At 38.4% G+C, this 15972-nt stretch overlaps 1 protein-coding gene across 1 annotated transcript in view; it reads right to left on the reverse strand.

The window, feature by feature from the left end:
• The window catches only part of RNF13 (ring finger protein 13), a 42838-nt gene that overhangs the window by 13236 nt on the left and 13630 nt on the right, over positions 1-15972 (reverse strand). The window contains exons 4-8 of the mRNA XM_014946015.1: positions 14611-14736; positions 9682-9769; positions 7825-7915; positions 6344-6449; positions 944-1037 (exon numbers count right to left, since the gene is read on the reverse strand). Of these exons, the coding sequence (XP_014801501.1) occupies positions 944-1037; positions 6344-6449; positions 7825-7915; positions 9682-9769; positions 14611-14736 (505 nt within the window). The remainder of the gene's footprint in view (positions 1-943; positions 1038-6343; positions 6450-7824; positions 7916-9681; positions 9770-14610; positions 14737-15972) is intronic.

Below are 15972 nucleotides of genomic sequence, written 5' to 3' on the forward strand. Positions count from 1 at the left end.
AACATCTGCCTTGCACAAAGTGAGAGCCATATCATTAATAATGCAGGTTGGCTTTATCAAGGGCAAAGAACAGTCAGTGTTTCTATCTTTGAATCCAGGCATATCCCCCAACATGGTCGTCGTGCCTTGGCAAATACATTCTCTATTGACATGTGTAATGCACTAATCAATCATTTCAATTAAGTACTTTCTCCACCTTCTCATACCTTGCAAGAGCTTTTATGAATGAACGATCAGATTTTTAAATGAGTCACCATTTTACTAACCCAAAAAAACAAAATGGAGAAAAAATGGAGCAGATTTTTTTCTACTTTTAATGAGCAGACTACAACAGAGGAAAATGTAAGGCAGCTTTTCTATTTCATTGAATAAAGTAACTTACTACAGCTTTATTTCTTATCTTGTCATTAGATCTTGCATAAAATTAATCACTAAAAAGAATCACAAAAGTAAGTATTTTGGCATTGAACTTGAATCATTCTTGCCCTCACAGAAGTATTGTGATTGAATGAAAGGACTGCTCATCTGAAGAAACAGATAAATTATACCCACCAGATAGTTTTGTTTTTCTAGTCTCTACAATGTCAGGCAAATTAGGTGCCACTAGTATGTATCAATTTCCAAACAAATAGTGGAAATAACGCATCACATTGGCTGATGTTGTGCTAACTGTTAAAGAGAGCACAAGGAACTTTTGTGGAAGGTCTATACCAATTCTGTAGTATATTAAGCAACATTTTAATTCTCAGCCACAGTTTGCATATAGTGCCTGCTCCACTTCCATCAAAGAAATGACAGCAGGGTCAAGTCAAAGTTTTTGTGGGCTTTCACTCTAAACTCTATTTCAAGTGCGCTGAAAATTATCTCCAAAACTACAAAGCCCCTCAATTTAGAGGGTTTTGGTGTTAAAACCAATTGGTTAGACAAAGAATGATCCACTTGCCTTTCTTAAATTTATGTACAGGAATTTTCTTAAGCTGATCCTTCCTAAGACGATTCCTTCTTGCTCTGTGTCTGTCTTGCACGAATTTCGTGATCTAGAAATAGACATAAGACAGCATGAACAGCAAGTAAAAACAAAAAAAGAACAATAGAAGTTTTGATTTATGAGTCTTCGCAGTAAGTTAGTCCAAAGGGAACCCCAGCTCAAACTGAATCATCTCATCCCTTGCCTAGACTCAGGGATGAAGCCAAACAAGCCTGAAGGATGTTCTTGATGACCATGGCACTTGAAACTGAAAAGACATAAGCTTTCTTTGGAAAGGAAAAGGCAGAGGGGGGGAATATGACCATACTATATAAAACAATGGCCACTGCTGCAACCCTCTACTGAGGCCCATGTACAGTGGGGGTGGCACATTTCAGAGCAAAACAATTAAGTTTGACTGGTTTTGCTTGCAGGTTTAGATTATCAGAGCTCTTTTAGAGGATTACTCCCACGTTCATCAGAATGCTTTCATAGTATCTAGATGTAGTTTGGGGAGGAGTAAAGGAGTTACTTCAAGCCATAGTTACTTGCTATCTTCAACTATACTGAAGATTCTGCTTCTATTGTTAGTGGCCCCTAGTGTTATTTCTGTTCCAACTCTAATGCTAGCATCCGTGATACAACATTCCTTTTCATATATAATGACAAACAAGCAAAAAATGGCCTTAACCAAAGCACACATAATAACAAATCTTTTGTGCATTGTGGACAAATATTATTAGAACCATTTGAAACTGTAATTGTTTTTGGCAAAATAAATATTTTCCTTCTGCATCACACCTGGCTTCACTTTTTAAGCGTATTTGGATCTAAACTCTTTGTTCAGACCCTTTTTACCCCAGCTAAATAGTAAGCTGTATGCATAAAGCTACGTCTAGCTTTACAGTGGACATTTTGTCCAGAAGGATAATGTAAAAGACGGTACCAAAAGCCTTGCTAAAAGACCCAAAAAACTCAAAAGTGAACAAACCCAAAAAACTACAACCTCACACACCCACTGCCTTCCCTTTGTCCACTGGGTGGGTAACTTTGTTCTAAAAGGATATTAAGTTAGTAAGGACTGACTTTCCCTTCCTGAACCCATGTTACCTTTGACTGATGACTCCATTGTCTTTCAAGTGTTTTTCAGTAACTCCCACAACAATTTTCTCCATAATTCTACCAGGCAATGAAGTGAGACTGACAGGCTTATAACTACTAGGGTCTTCCTTTTTCATCTTCTTGAAAACAGGACAAATAACATTAGCTAGGTTCTAGTCAACTGGGACCTCTCCGAATTCCCAAGATTGTTGACAAATAACAGAGAGATCTCATAATAGCATCGGCCAACTCTTTCAGTACCCTGGGATGAACCTCATCAGGCCCTACAGACTTATGCGCATTCAGTTGCATCAGCAAATCCTGCACAAATTCAAAGTCAACTGGGAGCTTATCACTCCTAGAGCCAAGGTCCTCCAATCCAGTGCTCCAGAGTTGCCAGGGCCCATCATTGGTGTTAAGAACTAAACATCCACCTTATTATCTTTTCCCCTAATCCTTACAGAGAGGCTCTCAGCCATTTCATTGTCAACTGCAAGTGCTGTCCAACCCCTTCTCCACACACAGCACAACCCCTCCACCTTGCCTGTCCTGCCTGTCTCTCCTGAAGGGCCTGTAACTTTCCATCGCAGCACTCTAATCACAGGACTCATTCCACTAAGTCTCACTTACACCAATGATGTTGTAGCTCTGGGAGTGAGCCAAAGCTTCTAGTTCCTCGTTTATTCTTCATAATGCATCCATTAGTGTACACACATTTCAGGTGTGCCCCAGTGTACTCAGTACATCATGGAGCCGAGTGAAAGCCCTCACCAGCACACTGCCCTTCAAACACTGTCACGCTGCCCCATAGTTTAGAATCATAGAACCATTTGTGTTAGAAAAAAAACTTTAAGATCATCAAGTCCAACCGTTAACCTAACGCAGCCGGCCAACAACATCTACAGCGTTTCCATCATCCATAAAGCAGGTCACCTTGCCATAGAAACAGATCACGTTTGTTGAGATGGACCTGCCTTTCATAAACCCATGCTGACTGGGCCTGATTGCTTGGTTTTCCTGTACATGCTGTGTGATAGCACTCGAGATGATTCGCTCCATTACCTTCCCTGACACTAAGGTCAGACTGACAGGCTTGCAGTTCCCCGGATCCTCCTTCTGGCCCTTCTTGTAGATGGGCATCACATTTGCTAACCTCCAGTCAACTGGAACCTCCCTGGTTAGCCAGGAGGCTGATAAACGATGGGCAGTGGCTTGGTGAAAACATCCACCACTCCCTCAGTACCCTTGGTTGGATCCCATCAGACCCCATAGACTTATGCGTATTTAAGTGATGTAGCAGGTCCCTCACCATTTCCCCTTGGATTATAGGGGGTTCACTCTGCTCCCCATCCTTGTCTTCCAGCTCAGGGGGTTAGGTACTCAGGGAACAACTGGTCTTACTATTAAAGACTGAGGCAAAGAGGGCATTAAGTAAATTAGCCTTTGTCACCAAGTTTCCCTTCCTGCATCCAATAGAGGATGGAGATTGCCCTTTGCCCTCCTTTTGTGGCTAATGTACTAAGGGACATCTTTTGTTATCTTTACAGCAGTAGCCAGATTAAGTTCTAGTTGGCCTTTGGCCCTTCTGATTTTCTCCCTGCACAACCTCCTTCTACTGAGTTCCTTGACCTTCCAAAGGTCATAAACTCTTTTTTCCCCCTAGTGATGTGTCACTACTGAGTCTGATTTTTATCCTGTTCCTCCATCAAACCTGTACTACGCTCTGAAAAATGCTTTCAAATACCTCTCCCTTTTTTCCTCACAGTTTAATATGAGCTGTGTAGATGGATTTTGGCCTTTTCAATATTGTATCACCTGTTTTCAAAATCCTCCAAACATCTGTCTCAAATACATAGTACAGGTAACCCTGACTTGCAGGCATGCAATATAATTTTCTCCTGGTTCCTGTCTGGTTTTCCTCTACAACATGATTTTAAAACATGGAAAGAACCATTCATTTTAGCACTGACTATGTGTTGACACTAACAGAAGAGAATTCAGGTCTCAAAGCCTTTGCTTTTTTAACTAGGACATATTTGGAAAAACAAATTCTTAATCGTAGTTTACAGACATGCCCTTTTTTTATATTTCCTCACAGTGCTTAAGCAAGGAAACTGAAGATGAGTTAGAATGCCTGAAATTTTCCTCACCAAATGTTTATTTCCCCTTCTCATAGCTAATCCTAGCTAGCATCTGTTTATTCCTCTTGGATTGTACAGATTGTTCTTCCCTATATATTTTATTTGGAATCTGGAACTCTCGAATTCACACATTAAGTAAAAAATTGTTTTAATTCAGAGTATCAGCATGCTGATACAAAAACATGCAGCTCTTAAAAAACGAATTTAAAAGAATCAGTATCTATGAAATACCGTATACTTAAATTGGATATATGAGGGTGGTGAGACATGAACAGTTTGCCCAGGGAAGTTGTGGATGTCTCATCATTGGAAGTGTTCAAGGTTGGATGTGACTTTTAAGATGATCTTTAAAGGTCCCTTCCAACCCAAACCATTCTGTGATTCTGTGGCTTCTGCTAAGAGAACTCACTTATGCCCTAAAGACAAACACTTTACCTATTTGTTTAGCTCTCCCCTGTAACATTTGTAATGCCACTTTTGATGCAGAAAACTGCTGTTTTCACAGTGAGGGAAATGTGCAGATCTAAGGGGAGGTGGCCTTTCAGTGGGACTAGCCTGTGTTTGTTACATGACTTTAGTTCCTTGCTGAAGTGATTGGTGCAAATTGCTCTGTAATTTAGTTATTTTCTTGACCTGAAGATGACAGCACTGAAATCCATTAGGAACTTCTGCAAGTAACTTAACATCATGTAAAAACAGAAGCAGCTGAACTGGTGAAAATCTCTGAAGCAAAATATGAAGAAATATCCTTAGAGTAAAAACCATCTCTTTTATTTCTGAATTTCTACAGTGGTGTTCATCATAAAAGGTCAAGCTCCCACTCCTCATGATTACAGTTGTCATATGGTCCCCCCTCCTACATTAGTTTTCTTTTCACTGTTAACCTTCTAAATTGCTCTTTAAATAAGAGGCTCCCTAAGTATTCTTTTTGCCTTTCTCTTCATTCCTTAATTAGTATCTTTCTGAAAAATGGCAGATTGGTGCTTCACATCATATTTTGATAGGATTTTCAAAATTATACCATGATCCCTTTTATAGCCTTCTTCATTACATTTCTTAAATAACCATTATTTTGTTTGCGTTTTCAGCTTTGTTGCACTATAAGCAGATTATTTTTGAAGCTCAAGTTGGAATATCGATGGTCTCAGAACAAAAGATGTTCACAGAACATTACCCTGGTGACTACCCTCCTTTAGAAATACCATCTCCCCTTACTTCAAACTGCTGACCTTCAAGATACAATGATAAGGCTATATGTTCACCTAATTAACTGAGACAAAGTCCTCTATGATCAAGGTTATCACCAGAAGGTCAGACAAACCATTAGTGGCTTTTACATCATTTCTAGTTGCTCTAGTTGTTTCCAGAGAGCTGCTGAATTTTGATTGTGCCCAAGACTGCCAATGAAATACATAATTTAGAGTGCAAAAAACACTAATGCAAAAAGCAATATTTCAAGAAATTGTATAGAACAGCTGATGTATTACTTGATTTTTATCAAAAGGTAAAATAACAAATTGGTCAGAGACCGGCAGATATTCCAAGAAGCAGGATGCTAAGTATTCTGAAATAATACATAGCTATGCTATTTTACCTTTTATAGGAGACACGTGCCCAACTGAGAATCTCTACAGGCAATGTATACGCTGTAAGATGTATGCTACATGCTGTAACAGGGTCTGAGCTTGCTGGCTAATTACTATACTGGCAGTAAAAAACTGAACAGTGAGACCTGCACTGTGGAACACTGGGACTAATGTGTATTAAGCAGTACAGGTGGGACATACTCCCAGTGTCTGAGAGGACAAGGTCATGTCATTCTTTATGGGGCAAAAAAAAAAAAAAAGCATTTGTGCAGTAGAAGAATAGCAGTGAGGACAATTCTTTGTAAGTAGTTAGATGCCAAGCAGAGCATCCCAAGGGCTCCTGATATCCCTTTGCCAAAATTCTACATCTGTTTATCTTACTGAGAAAATAAAGGATTAGAGGTAAGCCTGGTACAGGTATGTGCCATACACAAGGCTTTCACTTGTGTGAAAGCCTTTACTGTACCCCTTTACTTGACTTCAGTAAGTGACAGTTCTATAAGGATTTGTTTGAAAGAAAAGAAATGTTATTAAAAGAAGGAACTTACCATAAATATGACGATGAGAATAAGACAGATCCCAACTATTATTAGGAAAGGAATTAAGTAGTACTCCAAAGGAAGACTGAACTCTGGGATTAACACAACATGGCCACTATGGGGAGAAAAAGACAACACTTTCTAAATAGATTAGAATTTAATAATCAATGACTTAAAGAATAAATACAATTAAAAGCCCATTAAAATAAAAGGTTATCACTAGATGCACGAAAGGAACACCTATCTGCACAACAAGAAAGAAAATTCAGCTGATTATCCACATAATGTAAAGCCAATTAAATAAAAGGATAAAACAATGTTTCTTAGAACATTTTTGGAGTTAAAACTGACTCCAATCATGAATAAAACCAAAGCAACCAGGAAAACAACCTCATAACTGCTTTGATAGCAAAATGAGAAAAATACAACATGACTATCAAATGATACTGTGAAATCATTCTTATTTACTAAAGCATTTTGGGATATATGGGAGGTTTAGTTTCAAATCATGAAGCATGGCAAAGTGCATCCTTTGTCTTCTGGAGAGCCAATAAATTACAGTACAGTAACCAAAAATCTTCTTAAAGAACCTGATATGGATGCTGGCAACTGGATGTCTCAATACCAGTATTTATTGACACTTAAGGAAGTAAAATCCCATTATTATTCTGTTGGCAAAAGCAGTCAGAAACAGCTGAGAAGGTACAATGTGTAAAGTGTTAGCAGTTCTATAACCCCTACCCATGTGGAGTCATACTTAAATACTTTCATCAGCAAGGTGAGTCTACTCAAGAATGACACAATCTAGTTCTCCTAATTCAGTGAGAGAGACACCTGAAGGAGTGAGATCATTAGGCTAATAATACACTCAGAAAGAATGCACTTCTGCACAAAGAATGCAGGCGGGAGCACCAGGGATATCAATAATTCCATTTTTCTATGTCTCTTCCAGAGCAGAACTGCACTTAAAAGTCAGAGAGGAGTTAAACACTGGTAAGGTCTGACAGACGATCATTTAAATTCAAACTATCAATCAATGAAGTTATCCATGTCAGTATTTGTACAGATACCTAAGAATACAATAGAAAGGGTAGATTAAGACATACAGTTCAGTCATGACTTGCCAACAGCTTCATGCCTGCATTATCCCAAATGTGCTTTAAAAACAGGTTTTTTTTAAAAACACATCTTACTTCAACGGGAACTGGCTTATATTGTAAGAACACACCCTTAGATTTGAAATACACATTAGCTAATCTCATATGTTTAGTGCTATACAAAAACAAAAGGGGTAATATTTGATAAATGCATGGTAACCCTCTTGGAGGAAAACAAATTATTTTTAAAAATGCTTTCTGCACATTGCTCTCAGGCACAAGGTTTCACTTTGAATATCCACAGCCTCTGTCATCTCAACATCCTATTTTAAATCCAAAAATCTTAAAAAGAGGCAATGAGTTAATGCAAGGAGTAACACAGAAGTAACTTACCCCTTTTCATAAGTAAATTCTTCTTTGAGAGAATTAGCTGAAGTCTCGCCAATAAAGACAGAAGGAATGTCAATCTTCTTTAAAATCTCAACTGCATAAAAAAGCAGAAGAATAAAGCTATTATTATCCAGACATGCCATGGACACTCTTAAGATGTAAGACTTTAACATGTGACTATCACAACATGAAGACATTTTTTAACATAATGACATATACACTGATGCACATGCATGCTACATGTCATATAAGAAGTGGCATCATTTTTCCTACCAAATATCTAGGGACTTGATTGCAGGTATAGAAATCAAAATTCTTCATGTAATATTTAAAGGGAGCACAAACACAAAATATTTTGACCAAAAAAAAAAAAAGGCATCATCAGAGGAAGTTTAACCAGAAAAATCATTCTTACTCAGAGACTTGACAAAGTCACACAACTCCATTGATTTCCAAAATGTCTGTCAACTTTTATGATTTCTGTGGTCTGGTACTGCAAATTTTAATTAATCTTTCTTCCCTCCTTTCCACCCTAAACATAAATGAACACAATGGAAACAGCCGTAGCTAGAAAAGGTCAAAAAGAAAGAAGAGAATGAAAAAATACCGCATCTTTATTTGTTTCAAGAAACTGGATGGAAGAGTCTCCACTTTCTCTGCTTACTACTGGAAGCAATAATACACTTAAAAGATGCAGCTCAAATGAAAAATTATTGAAAGATAAACCCAGTGTTCTAGAAGGCCGTCTCCTCAGCTTCACGTTATATTGATCTGCACCTCTGACACTTCAGCAAAGCATTCAGGTTCCCCAAGGCAAAAGCATATATAGCTTAATGTCACTCCACAGTACTCAAGTCTGCATTGGTTGTGAACTTGCTGTACATTCTGATTTCTCAGTGAAATTTGAAAATAAGATTCACACGGGTTGGGTATTCATTAAAACCACTTCAACATAGCTTTCTGGGCTACTCAACTGCCATTTACTTTGCTGAAAGTTCATTTCCTAGTTTATTCAATGTTGTTTCCACTGGGAAAGACTTTTTTGTTCTCATTTATGTTCTTATTCCATACTGAGCAAGCTCAAGAACTGAACAAAACAAAGAAATGCCACAGAGAAAGTCGTAACAGCACTATAGACAAAAAACACATACCATAAACCAAAACCAACATTCTGACTAGATTACAAGATGTTCTGAACATATTCACTCTGTGAAAGGTTAAAATTGGAACAGCTAGCATCAAAACCAATCAGAAAATGGGACACTGGTCTCTAAACATTCTTTTTTCAACTGAAAAAACATAGACGCATTATGTACTTATAAGAAATTAGAATCCATTTGCCCAAAGGAACAGAAAAATGTACACAACAGTGCAACAAAAAAATAGAACTACTAGCAAATACTAAAAAGTCATATTTAAAAGTTTGATTTCCTTCCAAAAGAGTAGCATTTTTTTTTACTTTTCCAGTATTTCTACTTAATTAACAACACATCAGCTATTTTCCACATCATTCATATAAAATTACCTCATAAATGTAACCATTTAACCCAGAACAGTTGAACTAAATTTTAAAGGAAAAACAAAAGAAACACTCAGAGAATGTACAAACTGAATGCCACAAATAGTACACAAACATACGTGTACGTTCTTATACAAACACCTCCCATTTTAAAGTGTTAAAAGCAAAAGGGTTTCTGGTTGGGGTGGGGTTTCCTGGGGTTTTTTGTTGTATTGGTTTTTCGGTTTGTTTTGGTTTTGTCCGAGAGTCCATCATAATACTTTATACTGATTTTATTACCGTAGACTCTAGCGGGTGAAATGATTTTCAAACAGGAGAGAAGAAGTGATACCTGTACTTACTGTCGTTGGATCCCATGCTTATGAGGTCATCAGAATCAACATTGTGAACTATAGCTGCCTTGTATCCAGCTCTCTGTGCATTTAAAACCTGTAAGTCATACAAAGTACTTATTAGAAAGACTGTTGTTTCAAAATACAGTAACCTGTCTGTCCTAAGACAAGGTACACTTTCAGGAAGTTAAGTATTACCACAACTTTATTTGCACATCTAAACCAAGTGTCACTTTTCAAAATAAAATCATATAATTATTCTTTCACTCAAGCAAATATGTTATTTTTCCAGAAAAATTATTCAATATTGTCCGCAGACACACAGTTTTCACATATATTACCTTCCTATAGTTAGAGAAAAATAATATTTCATCATAATTGAAAATAAAGGTACTAACTTACTTTCGTTAACTAGAAATAACCACTTGATAGCTCATGAAATCACATGAGTAGTGTCTTTTCTATGCCTTTAGGGATGTGGAAATATCTTAATTGACAGCCCGGGTATGAGAAGCTCACAGAAAAGTACAAAATTATAAATACGGGTACAAAACTATAAATATATTGTGTACCAGTTACGTTTGTTATAAACTGGATTTTTGTCAATACAAGCAAAACCTAATGTCTAGGTAAATGGTATTTGCTGTAGTGACTATCAGTAATGCAAACCTAAGTCACAACTATTCATCTTAGATACTGCTTCCAATGCATCCACAACAGTATAAAAACTCATCAGAAGATGCAAAAAGCACTAGAGAACCTTGAGGAACATTTGGGTTTCATCCTGTATTCAACTCCTGTTTAAAACTATACAATAAGCTTGGCCATAGCTGGGTAGATTTGCTCTGAACTGTGTTAGTATAGGACACGGTGATAACTTTTATTTCCACTTTGATGCATGCAGTTATTTAAGGAGATCGTAACACAAATGCATATTTATGTAGTGGGCAAACATAGAACCATTAAGTACAACTGACCAAAACATCACAGCTCTAAATACCTTTGAAAATGGAAAACAGTTGCAGCATTCAGCTATTATGGCATCACAACAGTTTTATTAACCAGTCAACACATACCAACCACTGCACCATCCTTACAAACATATAGACAAACAAATCTTATGGAACCCTGTCCTACACTAATTCACCAGGAAATCACCACCATCCTTCCTTTACAGCAGATTATCATCAACACATCAGAAAAAAACGGGAAAATTCTGGTGCTCTTTTTAAAAACCTCTACCCTTAAAGCTAGAGGGGAAGCATATATGTGTATATATATACACACACATATATATACACACATACATACATACACCCACTAATTTTTCTTCTCAAGAGACAAAGAATAATGAGGAACATGAGTTGTAAAGCTGGAAAACTTCCACTGATTATTCTAAAAAGGTTCTTTAAGTCAAGCTTGAAATACAAAGCCTTCTTGCATACTGCACAAGAGCAGAAATAGGCAAAAAATAAAAAAGGAATGTAATTTACATTACTTAAGGAAATGTTTTAGTTCCCTATTCACTTTTGCCACTTACTTACAACACAGAGCTTTTGTTTAATTACTGGATTTTATAATGGTATTCATGTAAAACCACACATGAATATGCTTAAAAAATATTCAGTTAACGCAGAGTTACTATAATAAAGAGTGACATTAACACAATCACAGTCAGGTACCTTCTACCCAAGCTATCATGAACCAGCACAAGCTTAACACCACCATCTAGCTGCAAAAAGCAGTAACAATTGCCTGTCCAATTATACTTTTAAGTTGCAAGTTCACCCTCACTACCCCAAAGACAAAAGCATTGACTGTGCACCAAAACTGAATCATAAAATGGTTAGAGTTGGAAGGGACCTTGAAGATCATCTAGTTCCAACCCAGCCAAAGGCAGGGACACCTCCCACCAGACCAGGTTGCTCAAAGCCCCATCCAGCCTTGTCTTGAACACCTCCAGGGATGGGGCAGCCACAACTTCTCTGGGCAACCTGTTCCAGTGTCTCACCACCCTCACAGTCCAGAATTTCTTCACCAATACCTAATCTAAATCCCCCCTCTTCCAATCTCAAACCTTTATCCCTTGTCCCACCACTACACTCCCTGATAAAGAGTCCCTCCTCAGCTTTATTGTAGCCCCTTTAGGGACTGAAAGGGGCTAGGTCTCCCCAGAAACTTCTCCAGGCTGAACCACCCCAACTCTCTCAGTCTGTCCTCATAGCAGAGGTGCTCCAGCCCTCTGATCACCTTCATGGCCTCTCCTGGACCCACTCCAACAGGTCCATGTCCATCTTATGTTGGGGGCCCCAGAGCTGGACGCAGGACTGCAAGGGGAGTCTCAACGGAGTGGAGCTGAGGGGCAGAATGCCCTCTCTCAACCAGCTGGCCACGCTGCTGGGGATGCAGCCCAAGATGCAGTTGGCTTTCTAGGCTGTGAGTGCACATTGCTGGCTTATGTAGAGCTTATCCACCACCACCTCCAAGTCCTTCTCCTCAGGGCTGCTCTCAATCCGTTCTCTGCCCAGCCTGGATTTGTGCTCGGGATTGCCCCAACCCAGGTGCAGGACCTTGTACTTGGCTGTGGTGAACTTCATGAGATTCACACAGGCCCATTTCTCAAGCCTGTCCAGGTCTCTCTGGATGGCATCCATGCCTTCATGTGTGTCAAGTATTAACCCAGCATGTGAAGCATTAATCCATTTTTAAGATTTATCTAAGCAGGATGGTACAGCTTCAGAAAGTGATTTCTTATTGCATAGTAACTTTCCATGAAGAAAATTACAATGAATTCTCTACTCAACAGTTTCATGGTTGGGAGTTTGGCAAATATTACACTGCTGGCTTTTGTGCCTAAAGAGGCTGTTTAAATATAGTGACGTATCATTTACTCAAGTTACATATAATCCCAGACCATTATAAAACTTCTTCTATAAGTAGCACAGTTTTCAAATGATGCTTCTTTTGCCGAACAAACGTTTTACGTAGGCAGCAAATGCATGATGCTTCCTACATAACATCAACAACATATTTGACCACAGATGACCATACCCTAAACGCTAAGAGAGAAATGGAAGGAAAGAACAGAGTTTCTGGCCTAGTAAAGATACATACACAATAAAATCAGGAATCAGCTAACCACGTGTATTTGCTGTTTTCAGTGTAAAATAGGAGAGACAGGGCTTTAAAAATGAACTCCAGCTTTTGTTAAAATCTGAATCCTTTCAGTCAAGCAGCTGATATGTAATGTAACTCACATGCTGCTTCCTGGCAGAAACTTCAGGGCAAAACGCTGTAGTATGTATAAAATTACATAATGCAATATTGCAGTAATATTAACAACATAATATAAATGTGAATTCCCTGGCCAGTGAGCACATAAATGCCCATGCTTGCCTGGAAGTTCTGATCCACTTTCTGCCTTGCTTTGTCTAATGATGAAATGTGTGGCAATCCGGTCCATGGATATTACACAAAATGTAAGGCATAATCAAAAAGAATTTACCTACAGAGCTAGTGTGACTTAATCCTTAAAGAACTGACCATGGAAATTCCACAATGATAACATACAAATCTTCCATTTCCTGCAAGAACACTCATTGACTGTGTGTGGCAAATCAAGATGTGTAAAATGAAAATACAAGAGCTGACATTATGTGAGGTGATAGCTACGTGGATAAAGTAGTTCTGCACATCCGCCCCCTGCCTGACTCTTACCTTTAGCTGAGCAGCTTTCCAAAGCTTCCCAGAATCTCAGAATTCTGTAACCAGCAATGCAGATGTGATTTTTCTAATTTAGCATCAGAGTAAAAAAAGCTGCCGGCTCAGTCAAAACAAGTAGTTTTTAACAAACAAGCATTTGCTGGATTTCGGATTTAAAATGTATTCCACTAAGAATTCTGACCTGTTCCTTTAACAGTGTCATCAGCAGTAACACCACTCCAATTTAGGGGCAGCAATTAGAAAGGCAAAGAGGGTGTGAAAAAGACAAGCAGTCATTTGTCCTTCCTTTTCTCACTAAGCCACACTCACAAGGTGACAGGATTCATGGTACAAAATGTGTGACATTTCTGAGTTTGGAATGTTTCCTTGGCGTGAAGGTAGATTACATGAGCAGTGGAGTTGCCTCAACAGCTGGAATCTACAGTCTGGGTAGAATTTACTTGTTTAACCACAATACCACATAGCAGCAAATATGGCTGGATCTCCTTTTAGTTCATGAAAGTCAACAACAAATCGAAGAGCCCTGTTTTCCTTAAGACATCCTTTGCTGCCCAATATATCTGGGTCATTTTCAAGAAAACCATATATTCCTGCCACACAAATAATTCCAATTCAGTATTTTTAAAATAACACAGAGAAAACTCCAGCTGCAGGTAAAAACTTTTATAATATACTTCATAATGTAACTTCTAGCTGTTGTACTCATTAAAGGTTGCCATCCTGCCATTTGTGCCTGTTCCTGCCCAGCAGTGCACTGCCTCCTATCCCCATCAACCAACCGTGACATACGGAGACCCCATGAACAATGGCAGTGAGGCACAAGACAACCCAGCTATTAAAAGCAAAAACATATCAGGAAAGTGGCTTGCAGACTTGGGGTGCTTTTCTGTTATCTCCATTCCCCAATCTCCCCTGTGATCCCTGGCAGCAAAGAGTCTAACTGCAAGAAAAGCTGATACTGCTACCAAATGTTTTCTATTATAAAACCACAGCATCCGTCTTCCTTATTTGCCATGTAAGCTGGCTCACAAACAGGTAAATCTTAAACTAAATAATATTACAATACTGCTTTATTTGCCTGTAGACAAAGTTCTCCCTTTCCTTCAGAATCTACCCTGCTGTTAGTTATGGATAGCCTTCTGAAGCACCAGTAAATTCTTTAAGACCTTGAAACAGAGAGGGGAAAAAAATTAAAAAACAAACCAAAACTCTTACCTTGATATCAAAGTTGCACTCAAGCCTTCGAATTAACACAATAAAAGCACCAGAGGAGTTGTCTCTCAGCGGAGGTGGGGCTATAGGCTCACATGCATTCTCTGGTTTTGAATTTATTAGGAATCCCTAGAAAACAAGAACAGAAAAAGGAGCTTTATTTCTCTTTGTCTTAATAAAAGGGTTGGCAGACAACTATATGGAAAGAGAACTGTACACTTTCACACAAAAGCTAAACAAATTCTTATTTTCAACTCAGTCCCATAACATCGCAAGATTTCTGCCACATCCCTGACTATTTTGATTCATCAGAATGTTTACGTTTGTAAAGAATTAGAAAGAAAACGGTTCTTCCAATTACATCGTCAGACTTTGCAGGGTAATTCAGCACAAAGAGGACTGCGTACACTACATTAATATGGTGGAAGTATTATCCTATGACATATGGAGACTAATCAAGAAACCTAAAATATAACAGCCTAAGAAGCACTAACACAAACTTAGTACCTGGAAATTAAAACGGAAAATAGACAAAAGTTCAGTGTGTGAAATCAACGCTTGAACTAGCATCCAAAATAGCTGGTTTATTATGGTAAGCATACCAAGACTAGAGATCATCAACCCTGCTACAGTTGGAAGATTCACAGAAGTAGGAAATTCTGGCAACATCAATCTTGAAGCAAGCTTTGCATTGTTTTTAGGTGACTGAGTACTTCACCACTGAAAATTTTGGGAGTAAGAGCTCCCCTAACCTCCTGCTTCAATACGTACTGAAAAACTCTACAGTTTCTCTGGGAGGAAACATGCCCACCTGAGCACTGAACGCACCGACACTAGTCCCCCTCCATAAGGTTGTGACTTCAGGGTTCACTACTCCAGGGAACTGTTTTTGCTACTGCTGTATGTGCTCCATAAACACTGCTGATACAGGAACTTACACAAGACAAATGCCAGAGGAGTGTCATGCAGACTGCACAATACTATTTGTTCTAGCTCTAACAGGAGCAGACTTTCCCTTTTTCCTTTACTAGAATATTCTTGCTTCCTTGGTCAAAGATCTACCTCACCTGAAAAGGAGCTTCTTTATTAATTTGATTAATGTTAACTAGTTCATCATTAGATTGATATTAATTAGATTCCTTTCTGTTATTCTCTTCACAACAGATTTTGATTACCAAGATACAGAAAAATCCAGAGTGTACACCTAGAGGAGGTTTTGTCTACCCTTCACTTGAAACACACTACTTCAGAAAAATTACTTTCTTTATAAGGTGTTTGTGCAATAAGGTCACAATGTGATAGAGGTGTTTGGACACTAATACAATGAAGTATCATTCGACATAAGATTATTCCTACAAGATTCAC

Source organism: Calidris pugnax, unplaced genomic scaffold, assembly GCF_001431845.1.
Source record: "Calidris pugnax isolate Ruff unplaced genomic scaffold, ASM143184v1 scaffold111, whole genome shotgun sequence".
Classification (NCBI taxonomy): Eukaryota; Metazoa; Chordata; class Aves; order Charadriiformes; family Scolopacidae; genus Calidris; species Calidris pugnax.